The 22136-nt window shown below is 41.0% G+C and overlaps 1 protein-coding gene across 1 annotated transcript in view; it reads left to right on the forward strand.

The window, feature by feature from the left end:
* Window positions 1–22136, forward strand: part of LOC140238650 (hyaluronidase 1-like) — a 28585-nt gene continuing 6449 nt past the window's right edge. Inside the window, exons 1-3 of the mRNA XM_072318550.1 lie at window positions 1–89; window positions 1432–1753; window positions 16397–16984. Coding sequence (XP_072174651.1) covers window positions 1–89; window positions 1432–1753; window positions 16397–16984 — 999 coding nt within the window. The remainder of the gene's footprint in view (window positions 90–1431; window positions 1754–16396; window positions 16985–22136) is intronic.

A 22136-nucleotide genomic window follows, 5' to 3' on the forward strand; every position in this document is an offset into this window, starting at 1 on the left:
ATGACTCATGGACCTGCTTTCAATGTGGAACTCCTGGGCTGTATGATCGACTCGTCAGTGTCGATCTCGTGGGATGACCCCGACTCCATGTTGGTTCTGGGTACTAGGGACTTCCGCGCAATGCACTCCCGAAAGCATTCATTAATAATGATTATAAAATGGGTTCAAGAATGTAGCCAATTGGAAGCGCTGAAATGAGTCACGTGTGCGTGCATTAATTTCTTAGTAAATGCACTAAGAAGAGTCTCTCTTCCACCTCCCTGGCCTGACGTACGTCACAATGTTTACACTAGCAGTGCGCACTCAATCAGTTGTTACAAGTGCGTCACGCGCTACTATACGCGCTGTCAATCCTGTAAACAATTTCTAGTTCGGGCCGCGGGCTGCCACAACAGCCGGCGGCCTTTCTTGTGCATAACACGTGGCGTACGTATACTCTTATACGTACGTACAGTACTTATGTGCGGGATTTCCGAGTGCGACGTGCGTAAATGTTTGGAACGAACATCTTCGGACATCTTGACTTTTTGAGCGAGTGCTACATGTAGCTGACTGGTATTGACCCACAAAGGTACATGAATAATGCTGTTAGTTTTCGACCCATTTTATAAAACAAATGATGCACAGGATTATTTCGTGGCGTTAGTGAAGGTGCGGCGCACTCTCGAGTATTGACAACGGTTGCAAACATGCACTCGGCTGCGCCTCGTGCATGTTGCACCATTGTCAATACTCTCGAGCGCGCCGCACCTTCACTAACACACTCTATCCTGTGCATCATTTGTATATCAGAGATTGGTCAAGACACGGATGGCTAGGCAGAAAACAAAGAAACCAAAAAAAAAAAAAAGAATCCCAACTTAATGCCCAATAAGTATCAATAGAGAGCATAAGAGTTGTTGGGAGTGGATAACAATGGAGTGGAATCTTGACACAGTGAATAAAAGGAAGGGTTTGGCATCAACGAAAGTAAGGCATATTATTCAAACTCACATCGCTCGAAGGGAGGGTTACATAATTTCTTTTAACGTTTTCCATAGGTCTAAGTCTTCTACTGACTTAAAAGAGGGTCCTTGCGTTCATGCATGGAAGTACAAAGAAAGCTTTGTACCTGCATGATTCATGCGACTACAACTCAGCACCTTTGCGTTTCTTTGATGATAGTCAGTTTTTCGAGACATGGAATGTTTGTGCTAAAGGATTGAGAAAGAATAAACTGCAGGGCGTGGTTCCAATATCTTCTCCTCGTGCTTGGGTTTCTTTCACTAGATATCTTCGGAGCTCACAACAGCGCGAGTGGATGAGTGTGAGAAAGTTTCTGATTACAAAGCTAACAAGTTCCAAGTTCCAAGTTTTTGGAATATATGCCACGATGTTTAAGACTGCAAACTTAATTCATTGTTTCATGCTTCACGTTCTGCTTACATTTAGTGTCGCAGCGAACGGAATTTTGCGGTCACCGGACAAGTTCACTCGGGGCACTTTTGGAAATTACCCCCGGCAAACTGCCCGTGGGGATAGAACTCACTTCACTGATGACAAATCAATTTTCAGGGCTTTTTGGAACGTCCCAAACTACTGCGAACAACGTTATGACGTTAAACTCCCGTTACAAAAATTCGGGATTGAGTACAACAGCAGCGGACGTCGATCATTTGGAGACAAAATAACCGTGCTTGGAGAAAGAATGATCGGATTATACCCGTTTATTGATGGCGATACCCTGGAGTTTATAAATGGTGGTTTACCACAGGTAAGTTATACAGGTGAGGCATTAATGTTTTTAAGGGGATAAAGCTTGTTTGTCGTAAAGAGATAATTTCTCCTGCAGTAAAGAAGAGAAATCTAAGGCTGTATATCTGTAAATTTAGGGGATCCAGTGGATTTCTCCAATTTTCGTTCGCTTATCATTGTTCATCGTTAACTTTAATGATTTATTAGTCGTATTTACATTGCTTCATATTATAGTGCGTTATCATTATCATTGTCTGTTCATCCCACGACGGAATGTGTAGGCTTACATTCATAATATAAAAGAGCGGAAGATAATGTTATACATTGTCGAAATGCAGATAGATTTTACGTACACACCAATGTATAATGTATAAGTGCTGATAATAGTACAGATTGTATAATGGCGATCGACACTTGTGTACAGCGACAGGGCTGTGCATGGTTAGTTCGGGGAGGTGTTACAGAGACCCCGTTTACAGTGAGCGAAAAGGCCGGGCTCGGCCGCGGCCGAGCCCGGCCTTCATCTCAGTGTAAACGCACAAAAGGCCATTTTATGGGGGGGGGGGGGGGGGGGGAGGCGTGCGCCTCCGTAGAGTGGTAGCCTCTCCCATCTAGGCTCTGAAGTTTCTTTTTTTAGGTAATGATCTTGTTTGTAGTTTGTCATCTATTTTGGATGATTGATATCTTATTGGTCAAGGATTATATACATTATCATTGAGTAGTGCAGTTAAAGGGGGTATTTTTGTTGCTGTTGTTGTTGAGATGTACTATGATAACACTTTTTTGTACACTGGATTATCATTTTTTATGGGGGGGGGGTGGTGGAATTGATACTCATTCGCTATAATGATATTTCTGTATTGTTTGTATTGTTTGTTTTCTTTTATGTTCAACTACTCCCTGATGTGCTTCCTTAAGTTGGTTGGAGAGGCCCAAGGGTCATAGTGATTTTGATTGCTTTTTTCCAACCCGGCTCCTTAGGGAAGCTCAACATGGAAAGCCTGACACTTTATTTTCTTTTGTTTTGCTTGTTTTATCTGTTTCTCTGTTGTCACTTGTATTGTTTTGCAATTGCCGAATAAATAATAATAATGATAATAATAATTGTAGACAATTTGTAAGGATTACTTTGGTCTAATTGTTGTGTATTATGACAGATAAATTTGTCATTGGTTTTATATGATTTGCTCTGTACTGCCAATACACTCCGTACATATAGTGCCTCTGTTGTCAATCTTGTTGCAGCACTCTCCATCACTCCATTGACTGTGTGTTCTTTGTATCCAGCTGAATTGTCTGCATGGCATTCCTGCTCCTGCTTTTGTGCATGCCTGACATGGTATTTCTAACAGTGCTGGGTACTACTACTATAGACTTGTGAAAGTGCTCATTTGCATTACACTTGTTTCATCCGTTCTAAGTGTTGACAGTGATGTTGACCTGTCTCTTGTATGTAAAGAATGGTGGCTAAACCCACAACCCGCTGCTAATAGCAGGTTGAAGTTTTGTAGTAAGCCAGTATGCTGTACTACAGCAACACAACAGCTTGTTTTCATCTCTGTTCTTTAACTTCTGGTGATATTGAACCTAATCCAGGCCCACAACAACCCAGTGCTCATCGTTCTGATCATGTCCACGACCCTCCGTTTCAGATACTGATGTTTCTTCAAATCGTATTTGCTATAATGTCAATACCCTATATCAGTTGAACAGCCAGCCTCACCAGCTGCTGCCTCAGCCTGTGTGGAATAGGATTTGCGAGCTTGGTATCGGCTGTCAGCGTCCAACTCACCGCGGACGTAGGCGAAGGATCCCAAGGTCGCAAAACCCGGTATCTACCACTGTGCCTCCAACGGCCTCCAAATTGGCCTGCGGAATGCACGGTCCTTGACCAATAACATTCATGCAGTTACTGATTTAGTTGTAGACAAGAAGTCATAACTGAATCATGGCTCTCTGGGGATAGTAGTAGAGATGCTTACACTTTTGCAGATCTTAGATCATCTTTGCCAAATTATGATCTTCTAGAGGTGGTGTTATTTTTGTACTTTATAGATCGACAGTACGGTGCACTGTTAATACAAACAAATTTTTTCTTCATTTGAGTTGCCTGATCTAACTCTTAAAGGGACTGTACAGTACTGGCTGAGGTGGGGATTCATGTTTGAACATTCTTAAGTGAGATAATGAGAAACCTCTTATGAAATATGAAAGAGCATGTAATTCTAAGAAGGATTCAACGTTTATTTGATGAAAATTGATTTTCAAATGGCTGAGATATCAAAAAAAAGTGATAACAATAAAAGGCGACATGCCACAACTTTATTAGGATCTCTTTGTTTCACCTTGTTGTTGGATATCTCAGCCATTTCAAAACCGATTTTCATCAAATAAACTTTTGATACCCCTTAAAATCCCATGCTCTTTGACATCTCATAGAGTAGTTTCTGAAAATCTCGCCAAACGTAAAAAGCTAAATCCTCACCTCGACCAGAACTGTACACACCCTTTAACCTTACTTCATCCTCTGCAGTTAGGTTATTTTGTATCTATCGCCCGCCTCCTTCTACAAGTAACAGTTTCTCTAGTCGGACCTTGGAAGAGTTCCTCACTCTTCTTGAAGGCGCAAGTGTTAGTGATTACTTACCTGTACTCTTGGGTGCATGTGCATGTAGATGATCCCAATGATAATTTTGCAAAGTCTTTCATGGATGGAGTTGATTCTCTGGGGTTCAAGCAGCATATCCAAGGTGCCACTCATCGCGCCGGGCATACTCTGGACCTACTCTTCACTAGAGACAGACTCAGACTCTGATATCATCCACCGTGTCAGCATGTTATCTTCGCTACCTTCAGATCATATTGCAATTGTTGCCTCAGCAAACCCCACAAGGCCGCAGAATCCCAAGAAACAAGTGAGCTACAGAAAATTTCGCAACATCGACATGGACTCTCTACGTAGTGACATTGAATTGTTTGTCAGTTCTTCTCTTGATCTGTCTTGTCCTTCTGAAGTTGCTAATCATTACAACACCTGTCTCCGTGCTCTGTTAGATAGGTACGCTCCTCTCCAGGTGAGAACTGTAACGATCAGACCTCAAGCACCATGGTTCAACGACGAGATTCGAGAGGCAAAGAGAAGACGACGCCGGGCAGAACGTCGAATGATCAAGTCAGGACTTTGTGTTGATCGGGAACAGTACCGTCATGAATGTGAATCATACTACGAATGCATCTTCAAGGCTAAGTCAACTTTCTCATCGCTGATGCTGATCGCTGATCACTGACGATCACTGCTGATCGCTGATGATCATCGCTGATGCTGACACCAAAAGACTCTTCAGTCTTGTAAAATCACTCTCCTCATCAAATCACTCACTGATTCTTCCTGACCACTCGTCGGACTCTGAACTTGCAAACAAGTTTGCAAAGTTTTTTTTTTTTTTTTGTTTTTTTTTTTTTTTTTTTGCTGAGAAGGTATCCAACGTTATATCTGCCTTCCCCGACTCTGTTTCAGTGCCATCAACCGCAGCCTTGGTTGGTCCATCTCAGTTTCAACTTTCAGAATTCTCTCCTGTATCTGATCTGGAAGTTAATGAACTTATCGCATCACTACCACCTTATAAGTACTGTAAACTGGACCCAATACCTAGCTTGTTGTTGAAGGAAACGCTGGATGATATTCTTCCTGTCATTACCAAGTTGTTCAACCTCTCTTTGTCCACTGGTCTTGTCCCAGAACCATTTAAGTCATCTCTACTCCTCCCTCTCCTTAAGAAGTCTTCACTTGACCCAAATGAACTCAAGAATTATAGACCCATCGCTAATCTCCCATTTTTGGGTAAGGTCTTGGAGAGGATTGTGTCATCACAACTCAAAGATTACCTTGAAAGATCCGGTATGTTTCCTATTTTTCAATCCGCATATCGAAATCATCATTCGACAGAAACTGCCTTGGTTAAACTTTTCAATGATCTTCTATTGGCCGTAGACAAGGGAAGTGAAGTAGTGTTAATACTCCTGGACTACACTGCTGCTTTTGATACTATTGACCACAGTGTGTTACTTTGCCGCCTTGAAAAAGACTTCCTGATATCCGGAACTATTCTTGACTGGATCCGTTCATATTGTAAGATGGAGAAATTGGGACTTCATACTTTAGTGAATCATTTATTTAATCATAAAACAGAACAAACCTTATGTAGAATAGAAGTGTTTCTTGATTGACCGGGTTAAGAATTTATCCCCATTTCCTGCCCAATTATTCTGTCTAAATATAAGATCAGCCCAATCCAAAACCCTGTGTACACTTCCCAGTTTTATAGTCTCATATCCTTTTATTAACAAGACCATCAAACCTCCAATTAAACTTCCATTCAGAACCAAACCATCTCTGTTATTACTTTGGTTAATCTCTGCTCAATAGTTAATCCTTCCCTTTGTCCCCAATCAAGTTTAAGTAAATTCAGACTAGCTGTGTTTACAATTCCCACAGCCAGTCCCTTACTCAGTAATGTTCAATGAAACTATAATCCCCACATCAGAGACCCTCTCCTATTAATCTCCTAACTCCTATCCATGCTCCTATATATCTTCTGCTCCTGGAGTTGAAGAGGCCATCTGACTCCGGCCCCGACTCCCTGTTCGGTCATGTGCCAAGAAGGAGTGAACAGCATTCTTTCTACTTAGTGCTCATTATTCATCATTCTTGAATTCTGGACCTTTGTAATGTTCAACTTACTGTTCCTGATTATCATATTTAATAAACAATTGTATATCTTGGAACTACCACCTTGTCTCCTGCATGGACTAATGTTCGACTGTGGCTTGACATCATATACACACCACGCTACCGACACATAAAACCAGAGCACTCTTACAATATCTTCACAGCCGTACTCAACGAGTCGTCATCAGTGACACGCTGTCTTCACCATTCCCCCTGACCTGTGGCTGTGGGGTTCCGCAAGGTTCCGTGGTCGGGCCACTCCTTTTTCTTCTTTATACCAGTCCATTGTCCAAAGTCATTGAATCCCACCAAGGCGTTCAGCATTTGGTGTATGCTGACGACACACAGATTTATGTTACACTCAAACCAAATGAGACGGCTGAAGCAGCTCAAAAATTTCAGAACTGTCTTGAGGATATCAAAATATGGTCCTCAAACAACAAGCTTTGCGTCAATGAACAAAAATCAGAGATGATCCATATATATTCCAAACATAGAAACACCAATTCATTCCCAGATTTAGTTTCTGATGATAATGTTTCTACCAAGTGTAATGAATGGGTACGCGATCTTGGTTTGATCATTGACAAAAATCTTACCCTTCAACACCACATTAAACACATTGTAAGGCAGCATCTTTTCACGGCATGTCTCTTAAAGTTCTTCTGCTGACGTACAAAATTTTGAATGGGCAAGCCCCCAAGTATCTCACAGATCTTATTTCTTTACGTTCCATTACTTCCTCAAGATCCCTCCGTTCATCCTCTACAATGCAATTGACTCCTGGACCTCGTACTTCCACAAAATACGGTGATCGTGCTTTTTCTGCAATTGCCCCTTCTCTCTGCATGGAATTCTCTACCTGCCTATATACATCAAGCTACTTCCGTTTATCAGTTTAAGACTCTGCTGAAGACTTATCTTTTTAGTAGATAGTCCTTTGGAATGGTCCAGTTCTGGGTCGGTCGATGGTGGTGCACACTGATTTTGATTTTCAGTACTTACCGCATTTATACAATGTATCTATTTTTTTTTTGTATTTTTGTGTTTGTATTTTGGTATTTTTGTAATATTTTGGTCTAAATATTAATTTTCCGGTAACGTGCGCTTAGAAACATCTGTATTAAGCGCCTTATGAATGTATTGTATTATTATTATTAGGAGGTGGCATTTTCTCAGTGTAAGCGCAAACTGGGCCAAATGCGGTACCAAATTTAGTCTGGCTTCCAGACCCTCTGTCCGTACTATTTCGCTCTTTAGGATATTAACGCCCTCAACTTCGAAAACTAGTATAGTTTAAGGTGGTTTTGTCCTGGAAAGGATTTTTCCTTCGGCAACTAGGCGGCAACTTCGTCGCCGCCGCGGAGTCCAGTTGGCAAAGGGTCTGGAAACCAGACTATACCAAATTGCGTTTGTTTATATACGGCACTGGTTTGTTTAGGTAAGCACTATTTGGACACCCGTCCCGCTTCATCATGAATATTCATTAGGCAGTAAGATACTGTACTAATGGCAGAACGCTGGCTACGTGCCTCAGAATGTAAAAACGTATCGCCGGGAAATATGAAAATCTCGAAAAATTACATCAACGGGGAAAAATGTTCAGTTTTGCCGGGAAATGTAAAAATCATGTATTTCTACGGTATTACGGATACATAGATGATGAATATTCATGATGAAGCGGGACGGGTCCCCAAATAGTGCTTACCGTTTGTTTACAAGCAGAGCGCCACTACGACAAAATATTGAAAGGTTTGAATTAAAAGCCCGGCCGAGCCCGGCAGTGTAAACGGACAAAATTGCGGGGCTCGGCCCCGCAATTGAGGCCGGGCTCGGCCGCGGCACGGCCGCGACTCGGCCCAGCCCCGCACTGTAAACGGGGTCAGAGATGGAGTGGCAACTCTTCGTAATTTATGCAAACACATGTTTGGGTTCAAGGCGTTACAATGGGATGTCTAGCAAGCATTCCACTACGCTTTTAAGTCATGCTCGGCACCGCTCTAGTTGCAAGACGAAGTTCGGAGACGAAGAACGCATTTCACCTTTCGCTTAATTACAAGCTTTATTTCACCGTAAAATTTTTAATGAAAAACTCGACTCGATTTAGAATAGTTTAGGAAAGAATTCAATATCATAAACATGTATTTCTAGTTTCTTCGTAATGCGCAAATCGAAATGAAATGAAAATTAGGCCCTCTTAAAAATCTAATATTTTTCTTTAATGCGCACATTTCCGCATGTTAGTTTTCAATCTTTTAATCTGGGATATTTTGATCTTTCAAATAAAGTACTCCGCTAAAGCGTGTTCCAGCGTGCTTTTAAACTATTTGCTGTTAAAATTGTCAGTTTTACACTGCATATTGATTCACTGCTCCAATTCAAGGTGCACAAATCCATTGTTGCCATCACATTGAAAGAGAGACCGAATTGCAATAGCGGCAAGTATTTCTAGATATGAGAGCGCTATTCTCGATTATTGATGCTCTCTTTTGTCAAAGCACATGGTTAACACCTGAAGTTGAACGCATAACTTCTTGGCGGTGCCGCGCATGACTTCAAAGCAGAGCAGTAGTTGTCTCTCCTTTTCTAGCACCTCCCTGGTTAGTTGTATACATTACAAGTAGCACGGATAGTAATGCTGGGATTGTATTATTGCATTAGCATTCGTACTATACATGCTACAGTAGTGTTCTTATAACTGCACCTTTACCACATGCAAAGAACATTGTTCATGATTATTCAGGGCCATCCCCAGCTTTTTTTGAGGGGTGTGTTTTGACGCTATACACAATGTAACCCTTCATTACAAAACCAACAAAAAATCGCCAGTCATGAGTTTTTTAGTGAAGGGCATGATTCTGAGAGATGAGACTCTAAGCTTTAAAGGCTCGTACATAGGTTTGGTTGGGACTCAACATCAGGTTTTTAACATTTTTGGGGGAGATAATGAAAAACCTCTTATGAAATATGAAAGAGCATATTGTTTCAAGAAGAATTCAACGTTTATTTGATGAAATTGATTATGTAATTCCAAGAACAATTCAACGTTTATTTGATGAAAATTGGTTATAAAGTGGCTGAGATACCCAAAACAGAGCAATACTAATAAAGTGTGGGACCTACATTTTATTACGATCGTTTTGTTTTACTTTGTTTTTGTATGTCTCAGCCATTCCAAAACCGATTTTCATCAAATCAACTTTGAATTCCTCTTAGGAAGGCATGCTCCGTACCATATCATCAGTGGTTTCTTCGCATCTCACAAAAAGTTAAAAGCCAAATCCTCAGCTCCACTAATACTATACCATCCCTTTAAGATAACTCAATTCAAATGGACTCTCCTAACCTATCCAAACATTGAACAGAAAACATATAATCTGGAAAAGTGTTTACTGAGAAAAGAGGCTCTAAAGTATAGGGTCTATTCAAGCGCTTAATCTTACCAAGCCGCGCTTCCTGTGCGATGAATGGAACCAAAAAACGGGCTGTAAATCTCCGGGCAGCAACAACAATGAAAGAATTATCAAATTATATGATGGAATTCCTCATGCTCTATTAGTACATTCTTTCCGTTACTATTGCCAACTTTCAAAGCAGTAGTTTTCTCCGTGCAAAAGTAATTAGAGTTGAAAGGTAAGAATGTAAAGATTATTTTGAGGAAATGAAAAATTGCCTCTATGGCATACCAGGGGGGTGTTTCATAAAGCTGTTCGTAAAGTTACCAACAACTTACGAGCGACTGGTGATCAGTTCTTGTGCTGAATTATTGAAATTCTAGTAAGTATAGCACATTACAACTGATCACCAGTCGCTCGTAAGTTGTTGGTAACTTTACGAACAGCTTTATGAAACACCCCCTGATCACTCCAATCTACCAAAAAAAAAAAAAAAAAGTTGTAGAAAAACTGCTAAAAACAGACTTTCCCATTCACTTCATGATCCCAAACTTAGATGTAGAATAATTAAGAATACATCAGAAAATATGAAAAAGGTCGAGATTGACTTAGCTGACAAGTTTCACCTCTTCTTTGTAAGGTAAAATCCAAAAGGCGCGACTTTTTGTTGGTTTGGTGATGCTCAGTCACAAACCACTAATGTAACCTGCAAGGGAGATGTGCGAGCGAGGAAGGGTCGGGGAGGGGTGTCTCTCCCACCCCCTCCGAGACTATGGAGATTTTTTGTTTTGCCTATTGTGAAATTGTGCGAGCTTGATAGAGTACTTTAACGTTTTACTTAGACTCAGAGTTGCCTTATTAAGTTATTGATGAACCTAAAAAAAACAACAACCAAAATTGATAATGTTTCAATTTCCGATACCATGATTAGTAAACTTGGTCTGAATAAGTGAAACAATCTTTTAGCATAATAAAACGTGGAAGAAACAGTTTCTGTCGTATATGGTACACCAGCAAAAAGTCTGAAACTCTGGACAAAATGCAAGCTTTGTATAACAGGTGCTCTAATTCTAGCTTTTTCTGGAGCTCATCTAGTCTGGGCTCCGTCCCCTTTTCCTTGGTGCGATAAATCAAGAGAGGGCGCAAATTTTCTGATTGCGATAATCGAGAGACTGCGCGCCCAACGAATCTCGGGTATCGCAGTTCTCGGCGTATCGCAATCCTCGGGTGTCATCCTACGGCTTGTCGCGTACACTGAATCACCCCTACGAGTAAAAAGAGTCCAGAAGCTAGACTAGAGCTCATCTTGCTCGAGCGTCTTGCAAAGTATGCTGAATGACTTTCTCTGCAGCATCCATAATTGTTGTTCAGTAACCACGTTTCACGTGGTATACCATACTAGTCCGTTTTCACGATTGGGGGGGGGGGGGGGGGGGCAAAACTTGGAGTTGGACCCCGTTTACAGTGCGGGGCTGGGCCGAGCCGCGGCCGAGCCCGGCCTCAATTGCGGGGCCGCAATTCTGTCCGTTTACAGTGCCGGGCTCGGCCCGGGCTTTTAATTCAAACCTTTCAATATTTTGTCGTAGTGGCGCTCTGTTTGTAAACAAACCAGTGCCGTATACGGCACTGAAACAAACCAGAGCCTTCGAGGCTTTGAAACAAACGCAATTTGGTATAGTCTGGATTCCAGACCCTTTGCCAACTGGACTCCGCGGCGACGAAGTCGCCGTTCGGCAAAGGCTTTTGCCGAAGGAAAAATTCTTTGCAGGACAAAACCACCTTAAACTATACTAGTTTTCGACGTTGAGGGCGTTAATATCCTGAATAGCGAAATAGTACGGGCAGAGGGTCTGGAAGCCAGACTAAATTTGGTAACGCATTTGGCCCAGTTTGCGTTTACAGCAAAGAGGTTCTAGACATTATGTAATAGAGCGCGCGCTCGCATATAGAAGCGGGGCCAATTGAACGACCCGCCGCCATTAGCAAAGAGGTCGACTACCAGAAGCCTGAACCCGGAAGTGCCTATAGTAATACACGTAAAGTACAGCTTCGAAGATGGGGTTGGGTTGGAAAAATCATTCTAATTTTAAGGAAAATCAATATTTGTCTATGCCTCCGGATTTTATAAGAGAAATACATTCTCAACACAGTATACGTGTTTTGATGAAAAAAGGACTTGCTCTAATGTGTCAAAATGTGCCTTAACATGAAGCCAAAATTGCCAAACAGGCATTCATGCATTCATACTACATAAAAAGATTGCAGAAAGGTACAGTGTATAATCTTTGGTATGGGAGTACTGATTTCACATAATATATGTCACTTAGAAACATCAGACACACAACACACACTCCCACACACATACAACACATGAGTTATGTGCTTGGTCTGGACTTAAGACATGCATTGTGTGTGTGTGTGTGTGTGTGTGTGTATGTGTGCATGTTGAAATTGAAAAACAAAAAAGTGTTTGTGTGTGTGTGTATGTGTGTGCTGGAATTTGAAGGAAAAATGTGGTTTAGTGTGTACGTGTGTGTGCGTATGTGTGTGGGAGTGTGTGTTGTATGTGTGTCTGATGTTTCTAAGTGACATAATTTTATATTATGTGAAATCAGTACTCCCATACCAAAGAGTAAACACTGTACCTTTCTGCAATCTTTTTATGTAGTATGAATGCATGAATGCCTGTTTGGCAATTTTGGCTTCATGTTAAGGCACATATTTGACACATTAGAGCAAGTCCTTTTTTTTTTTCATCAAAACACGTATACTGTGTTGAGAATGTATCTCTCTTATAAAATCCGGAGGCATATGGACAAAATAATATTGATTTTCCTTAAAATTAGAATGATTTTTCCAACCCAACCCAATCTTCGAAGCTGTACTTTACGTGTATTACTATAGGCACTTCCGGGTTCAGGCTGCTGGTAGTCGACCTCTTTCGTGCGCGCGCGCCAGTGTTCAATTGGCCCCGTTTTCATAATTTCATGTACGCACTGAATGGTGAGCGCTTACTCTATTACATATAGAACCTCTTTGGTTTACAGTGAGAAAATGCCGGGCTCGGCCGCGGCCGAGCCCTGCCTTTTCACTCACTGTAAACGGGGTCTTGGAATATCTGTACGAGAGAACGGAGCCACCGAGCGGGGAGGAGGGTGTTGGAGGGGGTATCCTCCCCTCCCCCGCCTCCCACATCAGGGAAATTTTGCATTTTCAGACCTGAAATTCAGCGCTATGGTGTACACTTTTGGTGAAATTTTTGGATTTTCCCCCTATCAAAAAAAAAAAGAAAGAAAAAGAAATATTCACGCAGATAACTGAATAAATCGCGGTATCTCTGCTTTTGTTTCGCGTATGCGACATCACTGTGTAGACCAAGAGCAAACAGCCCGCAAGTCATACAGCCCACAAGTCATACAGCCCACTATAGGTGCAATTAATTGCAAGCTCCCTTCTTGCAACAGCAACTTGCGATTGATTGCAAGTTGCAATAGATCTATCTATTGCAAAGTTTGCAATATATATCGCAATTGATTGCAACACGACTTTCTTGCAACACCCCCTAAGTTAAAGGGACATTCCGGACGATTTTCATAATTTCACATCAGATAGTACACTGATAAATCAACAGCTCCATGTATAGATTCGTGGAATTTGCTGTGGTCCTTGAGCAGAGAAACCAATAAATTGAAAATCTTAAACAAATTACACTGAACAGTGTTGATGACATCAGAGCCTCATATATTTCAGAAATGTAGCAGTGCAATTCCATTACAATACCACTTGCTCAACAAGTTCACCTGTGAAGAATCTATGCATGCCTTCTTCTTTTGTTCTGCTTCCGTGAGCCCCAACTCATGCATTCTTATGGTGAGGCTGCCATGTCATCATCCTTGCTCATTGCAATTTGTTATAAATTTTGAAAAGATTCTCATTTCTCATCCCAATCACTATAAATTCTCAAACTCTGTACTCAGTTCAGCTGATTTATAGTTGTTCGAATGTAAAAAAATCATCCGGAAGTCCCCTTTAAAAAAGCTCAGGAGTTCGACATCAAGTAAAGCAGGCCCCATGTTACTGACACTATATACGTGAAAGGGACATTCCGGACGATTTTCATAATTTCACATCATGTAGTATATAAATCAACAGCTCCATATAACTATAAATTCTGAAACTCTGTACTCAGTTTAACCATGGACCTACTACACATATGGACCATGAACGGAGGTCTTTCTTTGATCCAATGTTCACCACCGCCACCTGATTATGTGCATCTTAATGAGTACATTCAGACGTTTGGACAATGACGATTGTGTAATCGTGCATCATCACTGACAAAAGAACCCGGTTTCCCTCATTTCAGTCATATTTGGCTGAGGTGCCTTTTCAGACTCAACTGCCTTTAAATAAACACCAATGATGGTGAGCAGCAAACCTGAAACAAGGACAAATTTTGCGTCTTAAAATTGGTAATTACTGAAGCGGCCACTTGCGGCCATGCATGTAACATCCCTGAATGACAAGACAAGCATGTCGTCTACAGCAATGCCCATGTTTACTCTGAAACAATGTGCGACAAATGGGGAAAAATATATTACAAATCACAGTCAATCTGCTTCATTAGTTGCTTTTTCTTGTAAAGTACTTGTATTTCGTAAATGAAATTGCTTCAGCGATGATTTCGCAATATACACTACAACTGCACATGCATTTTTCTTGATTTAAGAGAGTCATTAGCTTCTGCGTATGTAGTTTTTAGATTTCTCAAAGCGCCGTCTTGTTTTTATCCAGGCTGGCTGTCGGTGGACAACACTAGATCAAAGCAGGAAAGCATGTTCAAAATGTGTTTGTGACGCTTTTGACAGAAACAGGTGCACGAATTAATTAACGAGCGATGAATGTCCATGTGTTGTAGGTCCATGGTTTAACTAATTTATAGTTGTTCAAATGTAAAAGTCATCCGGAGGTCCCCTTTAAAAAGGCTCATGAGACCGACACTACGCAAAAGAGGCTCACGAGACTGACCCTAGACAATGAAGAGGGCGTAATATGGTATAGGGTGTCCCGGTGGCGGCATAAGTTTACAGCAGTTCTCTATATGAATAAAAGTACCTTCGCCGTCCATTGTATTGTCATTGTTATTATTATTAGTATTATTATTCAAAGAATGTAGAGGAATTCATTCCCCAAAGCCGCACCGTCTATTCCTGCAGACCATAGTACACTCACTCAGCAAAAAAGAAAAAAAAAAAAAGAAAAAAAAACAAACAAAAGAAAAAGACAAAAAACTTTCTGAAATATGTGCATATTCATGTCAACCTACTAAAAAACGTCCGGTTGGAAAATGAAGTTTACAAGGGAAAAAAAAATGTTTATTAAAGAAAAGGACAATGTCGCAGTGCACACCTGCTCTACACATGATCTGGAGGGGACGTAGTCATCAGAAGCAGATTTAGTGCGAATTTACAGAAAATAACAAAGTCGTCTTTCAAGTTATTTTGTTCTGATTCAGGAAAGGAAGATGCAGCCATGAAAACAGCTATTTATTCCATAAAAAATGTATCGCTTTAAGAAGAATTAATTATATTACAAACAAAAATAGAGGATGTATATCGCTGCGATATTAAGTTTTCATCAATTGAATTGCATACATTTACAGGAGTCGGGTAGATAGGCCTACTTAACTAGCTCTTAGAGTGGTGAAGAAAAGGGAAAAATCTTACACTCTGTCCATGTATCGTTTAAGAAATGGGGAAAGCCTATTGATATTAGCATGATGTCATTATAAAAGACCTGAACTTGACGCCATACGTCGTTCTTGTCATTTTCCCCTTTTATGATATTATAAAGCAACACCCTATACGAATAGTTGACATGTTACATAGATGATGATGCTCATCCTGTCGGTCTTTTGGGTCTTCTTTGCCTATAGTGTCGGTTTTGTGAGCCTCTTGTGCGTAGTATCGTTCTCATTAGCCTCTTTTGCGTTCGATATAGTGTCGGTATCTTGGGCTTTGTTTGCGTGGTGTCGGTCGCTCAAGCCTTCTTTGCGTAGTGTCGTTCTAGTGAACTTTTGTGTGTGTGTGTGTAGTGTTGAACTCATAGGCTTTATTTGCCTAGTGTCGAACTCATGGGCTGCATGACTTATGGGCGTACCTCGATGGCTGTATGACTCATGGACCTACATGTATTTTCGATGTCGGTCTCGTGGGATGACCATGGAAGACCAGCCTACCAGTATAGCTGAATGTGGACTAAATACCCATACCCGTCTGGTCAGATGAAAATTTAAAAAAAGAACACAAACAAATACATCGCTCTTGAGTCTTAGCCATCTACATGTGCGGAGAAAAAAAAAGCACACGTTCGAGTTACACAACGCACATACACACACACACACACACACAAACACACACACGCACACACACGCACACGCACACACACGTTAAAAGCATTCCAAAGAAAGCGAATGATGTTTATAATCTTAATTGTCAATAATCAAACACCCATTTTTCCTCTTTTCCTCTCCTATCAGCTCGCAAATATCACGGCCCATCTCGAGAAAGCAACGGTCGATATTCTGAACTACATACCGGATCCTAATTTTGATGGAATTGGAATGATAGACTGGGAACAATGGGTGCCACACATGATTTTGCCTAAAAGTAAATACAAAATGTACCGCGAATTTTCAATCGCCCACGTCCGCAATCTCCATCCAGACTGGGATGATGCGACCATCACGAGCGTCGCAACTCTGGAGTGGATGCAGGGGGCCAGACTCTTCTTGGAGAGCACTGTCAAATTGGCAATGCAGCTCCGCCCAAAAGCCGTGTGGGGTTTCTATCACTACCCTTACTGTCCTGTCATAAGGATGGACAACCGGACCTTCTGCGATGAGCGGATGGTCGAATTCAACGATAAGTTGCTGTGGATGTTTAACGAGACTACAGCCATGTACCCAAGTATCTACATTAAACCTTCGAAGTTACGTGGCGTAGATACCGTTATCCCCACTCTGAGAGAGGCCTTCAGAATGAGAGAACTCTCGAGTGATCCAAAGGGTGTGGTCCTCGGCTACACAAGGTTTAACTACACCGATACCAGCTATTACTTCACTTTGGTAAGTTATATGTGTATAATTATACACTTTGTTCTGCTCCCCTTTTGATGTCTGGTTTCATCGTTGGTTTTCCAATATTGGGTGGCCTACCAGCGGGTAATAGCCTAAGGATAATTATATCGATGCAGGGCATGTGCGTATATGGTGACCAGGGAGGTGTTGGAAAAGGAGAGACAACTCTTCGTAATTCATGCAAACACATGCTTTGGTTCAAAGCGTTACAATGGGATGCCTAGCATTCCACTATACGCTTTGAAGTCATGCTCTGCACCGCTCTAGTTGCAAGGCGAAGTTCGGAGACGAACAACGCATTTCACCTTTCGTTGAATTACAAGCTTTATTTCCCCGTAAAATTTTTAATGAAATACTCGAATTGATGAAGACTGGAAGAGTAGGTTAGGAAAGAATTCAATATTATAAACATGTATTTCTACTTTCTTCGTAATGCGCAAATTGAAATGAAAATTAGGCCATCTTAAAAACCTAATATTTTTCTATAATTCGCACATTTCCGCATATTAGTTTTCTATCCTTTTATCTGGGATATTTTGATCTTTCAAATGTACTTCGCTAAAGCGTGCACCAGCGCGCTTTTAAACTATTTGCTGTTAAAATTGTCAGTTTTACACTGCTTTGATTCGCTGCTCCAATTCAAGGTACACAAATTCATTGTTGCCATCACATTCAAAGAGAGAGAGAGAAATGCAGTAGGGGCAAGTATTTCTAGATGTGAGAGCGCTAGTCCCGATTATTGATGCTCTCTTTTGTCAAAGCACCTGATTTCCAACTGTAGTTGAGCGCATTTATTAACTTCTCGGCGGTGCCGCGCATGACTTCAAAGGAGAGCAGGAGTTGTCTCTCCTTTTATAACACCTGATATGACTCATGAATGCAGCGAAAATCTCGAGTACGCATCGTACAATATAGTAAACGTCCTGGGACAATAGGTTTACTCCCAAACATTAATGTCTTTGGGTAAAATTGGTAACTGGAATGCTGATAGGGCAATATTGTCTTCGAGGAAAAAAAAGCAGAGCTAAACGTAGGAGATTACGCTGAAGGTATTATAAAGATAAGATTCTTCTTTTTCTTTGGATCTTGTTTTTCTTCTTTTTATTATTATCATTTTTATTATTACTACTACTACAACTCATTCATTATTATCATTATTATCATCGTTATTCTCATTATCATTACACTTATTGATTGCTATTATTATCATTATTTTCATCATCATCATCATCACAAGAAACTTGTGCCCTCAAAAAAACACGATCTCGTGTGCTGGGTTGTGTTTGTTTGTTTGTTTGTTTTTAGTGTAAATGTTTGTCTTCGGATTCGATCGGTCCGCGGTTGATTTGCTTGTCTTGTTTCCGTTATGAATTATTCATACACAGATGAATACAATATACATGAAGGTAAACGAAAAAAAAAAAGTGTTTAAACGAATATTCTATTGTATCCTCTATCAACGAGATGAATTCCCTTGTATATCACGGTGTGAGTATGGTGATAAAGTGTATCTGAGTTAGAAATGAAGGTGATCAGATGAAAGAAAAGGCCACCTGTGAATAGGCAGTGATCATCAGTTCGGCTATATTCTATCGTGCCACTGGCCTGCACTGTGTGTGTTTGTGTGTGTGTGTGTGGGGGGGGGGGGGGGCAATGAAAAACCCCAGGATATTAATAAAACATCTCGTGTAGATATAAATTGTAAAATCATATACATTATGTAAACAGCAAAGAACAATTTTATAGCACAAACACATTATGCGTTGTATTTGATTGAGCACTAAACGTATAGACATGATTTATGCAGTGAAGTGTCTTTCTAAGGCTGTTTAACATGATCTTTGCAACTTTTTATTGCGTGTTTATGGGTATGTGAAAAAAAGGTTTGGTAAAACTGTTACTCCTGTATTCGGGCCGTAGGAATATCATTCCGAACAATGAATCTCAGGAATAACGAACCCCCAGAATGAAGGGCCGTCGAATAAAAAGAGCTGTAACAGTATTACTAATAAGTTTGCATGAGGTATTTTAAATTGTAAAATTCCATAATTTTGGGGTTATATGCTGGTCGGCTGACTTGGATTCCATTCGAACAATACATTTAATTGTATTTTGATTTATGATAGTGGTCTGCTGAACAAGAAATAGAAGGGAGTATACTCTTCTTGGCTAATGATTTTATATTCATATTGGGCTTAGAACAGAAACATTCGATATCATGCGAAACGCTATGCAAACATAACGCAACAATTGCCGGTGTGACGCACGCCCACACACACACGCACACACACACACACACAACCACCACCACCACCACCACACACGTTCAAGATTTGAAATATGTGGCACAGCAGTAAACATCCACTGCAAAAAAAAAACAAACAAAAAACAAACAAACAAACAGTCGTATAAAAAACAGAGAGCTACATAGGTCATCATCGATTGTGCAAACACCTGTAATCAAAAGGGGAAGACCACGTGTACACAGGTGTATACATACAGCTGTGTGTAAGGCTGCGTTCACATAGAAGTATTCGGTATTCGGTATTCGGTATTCGCTATTCGGTATTCGCTATTCGGGCCCCGAATACACAATCACCCGCACCGTCAACTCACCATCCCATGCAGTGAGGATTTCTTCCTCCTACATCCTAGCAAGTCTTATTAACAATTTCTAAACTGCATCAGAATGTCAGTCTACATGCTTATTTTTGCTAAAGGGCAAATCCAGACCAAAAGCGTCATTATTTCATAAACGAGAGACGGTATACGCTGCAAGAAAATCGAACAAGTTCGATTCCCACTTTGCTATACTTTTCGCAGCTATTCGGTACTTTCGAGTAGTGCCCTCCTATGTGAACCGGTGTGAGGAAATCCTATCGTTCGATTCAAGCTATTCGCGTGCCCTCGAAAAACGGGCCCGAATACCCGAATAGTATACTTCTATATGAACGCAGCCTAATGCACGCATATGCTTGGAACAAGGAGGTGTTTCTTTCACCATGGACCTACTACACATGGACATCCATAGGTCGTTAATTTATTCATGCACCTGTTTCTGTCAAAATAAATGCGTCACAAAAGCATTTTAAGCGTGCTTTCCTACTTTGATCTTATCATCACCCCCGGCAACCAGCCTGGATAAAAACAAGACGACGCTTTGAGAAATCTAAAAACTACATGCTCAGAAGATAGTCATTCTCTTAAATCAAGAAAAATGCATGTGCAGTTGTAGTGTATATTGGGAAATTATCTCTCACGTAATTTCATTTGAGAAAGGCTCGTAATTTACAAGAGAAAGCAATTATTTTGACAGGTTGGTTGTAATTTGTAATCTAATTTTCTCCATTTTCGCACATTGTTCCTGAGTAAACATGGACAGTAACCGTAGATGACATGTATGTTCTATCATTAAAGCATGATACATGATTGTCCACAAGTGTCCACTCCAGTAATTTTCAGTTTTGTGACAGGAAAACTGTCATGTTTCCGGCTTTGCTGCTCCCTTTCATCAGTGTTTATTCAAAGGCAGTTGAGTCTGAAAAGGCACTTCGGCAAAATAAGGCCACAATGAGGGAAATGGTTCTTTTGTCAGTGACGATCCACGATTGCACAATCGTCATTATCCAAGCACCTGAATGTACTCATTAAGATGCACATAGTCAGGTGGCGGCGGTGATGATAGGATCAAAGAAAGACGTTCGTTACTAGTCCATGTGTAGTAGGTCCATGCTTTCACCAACAAGGTTTGAGAAATAGAGTAACAACAGTCTCATTCCCTTTGATGCCATGTCTCATGCCGCCACTCAGAAATATTTGAAGTATGTGCTAAACTGGAGCTGCCTCACAGATAGGAAGACAATTGATTCATGTGGCATTGTATCATGACTCGTCACTCTCAAAGGAAGATATGTCTTTATGATGGTAATTGCTTTTCGCCGTCCCTTCTTGGAAAACAATCGGCACATTAATAGTACAGGCAGTCAGGGCTTTGGAAAGGGCTCTCGAAAGGGCTATGGAAAGGGCTATCAAAAGGGCTATCGAAAGTTGATAAACGCAGCCGACGAAAACAAGCGGCACATTAATAGTACAGAGAGTGGACAGGGCTTTCGAAAGGGCTATGGAAAGGGCTTTCGAAAGGGCTATCGAAAGGGCTATCGAAAGGGCTATCGAAAGGGCTTTCGAAAGTCGTTTAAACTGGGGAAAGTTGATAAACGCAGCCTGTGTTTATCAACTCATTTTCTCGGCAGAAACAGCTAATCCAAACAGCTTTCAAGGAATTTTTACGAGTTGATAAACGCAAAGCTGTTTTGAAAGCCCCTTAGGAAAGCCTTTTACGAAAGGGTGCGTTTATCAACTCTCCTTTCTCGGCAGAAACAGGTTATCCAAACAGCTTTCAAGGAATTTTCACGAGTTGATAAACGCAAAGCTGTTTTGAAAGCCCTTTAGGAAAACCTTTTCGAAAGCCCCAAAGTTGTGACGATCCAAACAGGTTTCCTAAACAGGTTATCAGAAACCTGTTTGCAAAAGCCTTTCGAAGTTGATAAACGCAAAGCTGTTTTGAAAGCCCTTTAGGTCGCCCTACTGCGGTTACGCAACCATGCGGTTCCGGTTTCTGAAAAGACGCGCGCCACGTAAAGTGCACACGAGTACGTGTACACAGGTGTATACATACAGCTGTGTGTAATGCACGCATATTATGCTTGGAACAAGGAGGTGTTTCTTTCACCAACAAGGTTTAAGAAATAGAGTAACAACAGTCTCATTCCTTTTGATCCCATGTCTCATGCCGCCACTCAGAAATATTTGAAGTATGTGCTAAACTGGAGCTGCCTCACAGAATGATAGGAAGACGATTGATTCATGTGGCATTGTATCATGACTCGTTACTCTCAAAGGAAGATATGTCTTTATGATGGTAATTGCTTTTCGCCGTTTCTTCTCAGTAAACAAGCGGCACATTAATAGTACAGACAGTCAGGGCTTTGGAAAGGGCTCTCGAAAGGGCTATGGCAAGGGCTTTCGAAAGGGCTATCCCGAAAGAGCTATCGAAAGCCGTTTAAACAGGGGAAAGTTGATAAACGCAGCCGACGGAAACAAGTAGCACATTATAATAGTACAGGGAGTGGACAGGGCTTTG

Source organism: Diadema setosum, chromosome 15 (genome assembly GCF_964275005.1).
Source record: "Diadema setosum chromosome 15, eeDiaSeto1, whole genome shotgun sequence".
NCBI classification, from domain to species: Eukaryota; Metazoa; Echinodermata; class Echinoidea; order Diadematoida; family Diadematidae; genus Diadema; species Diadema setosum.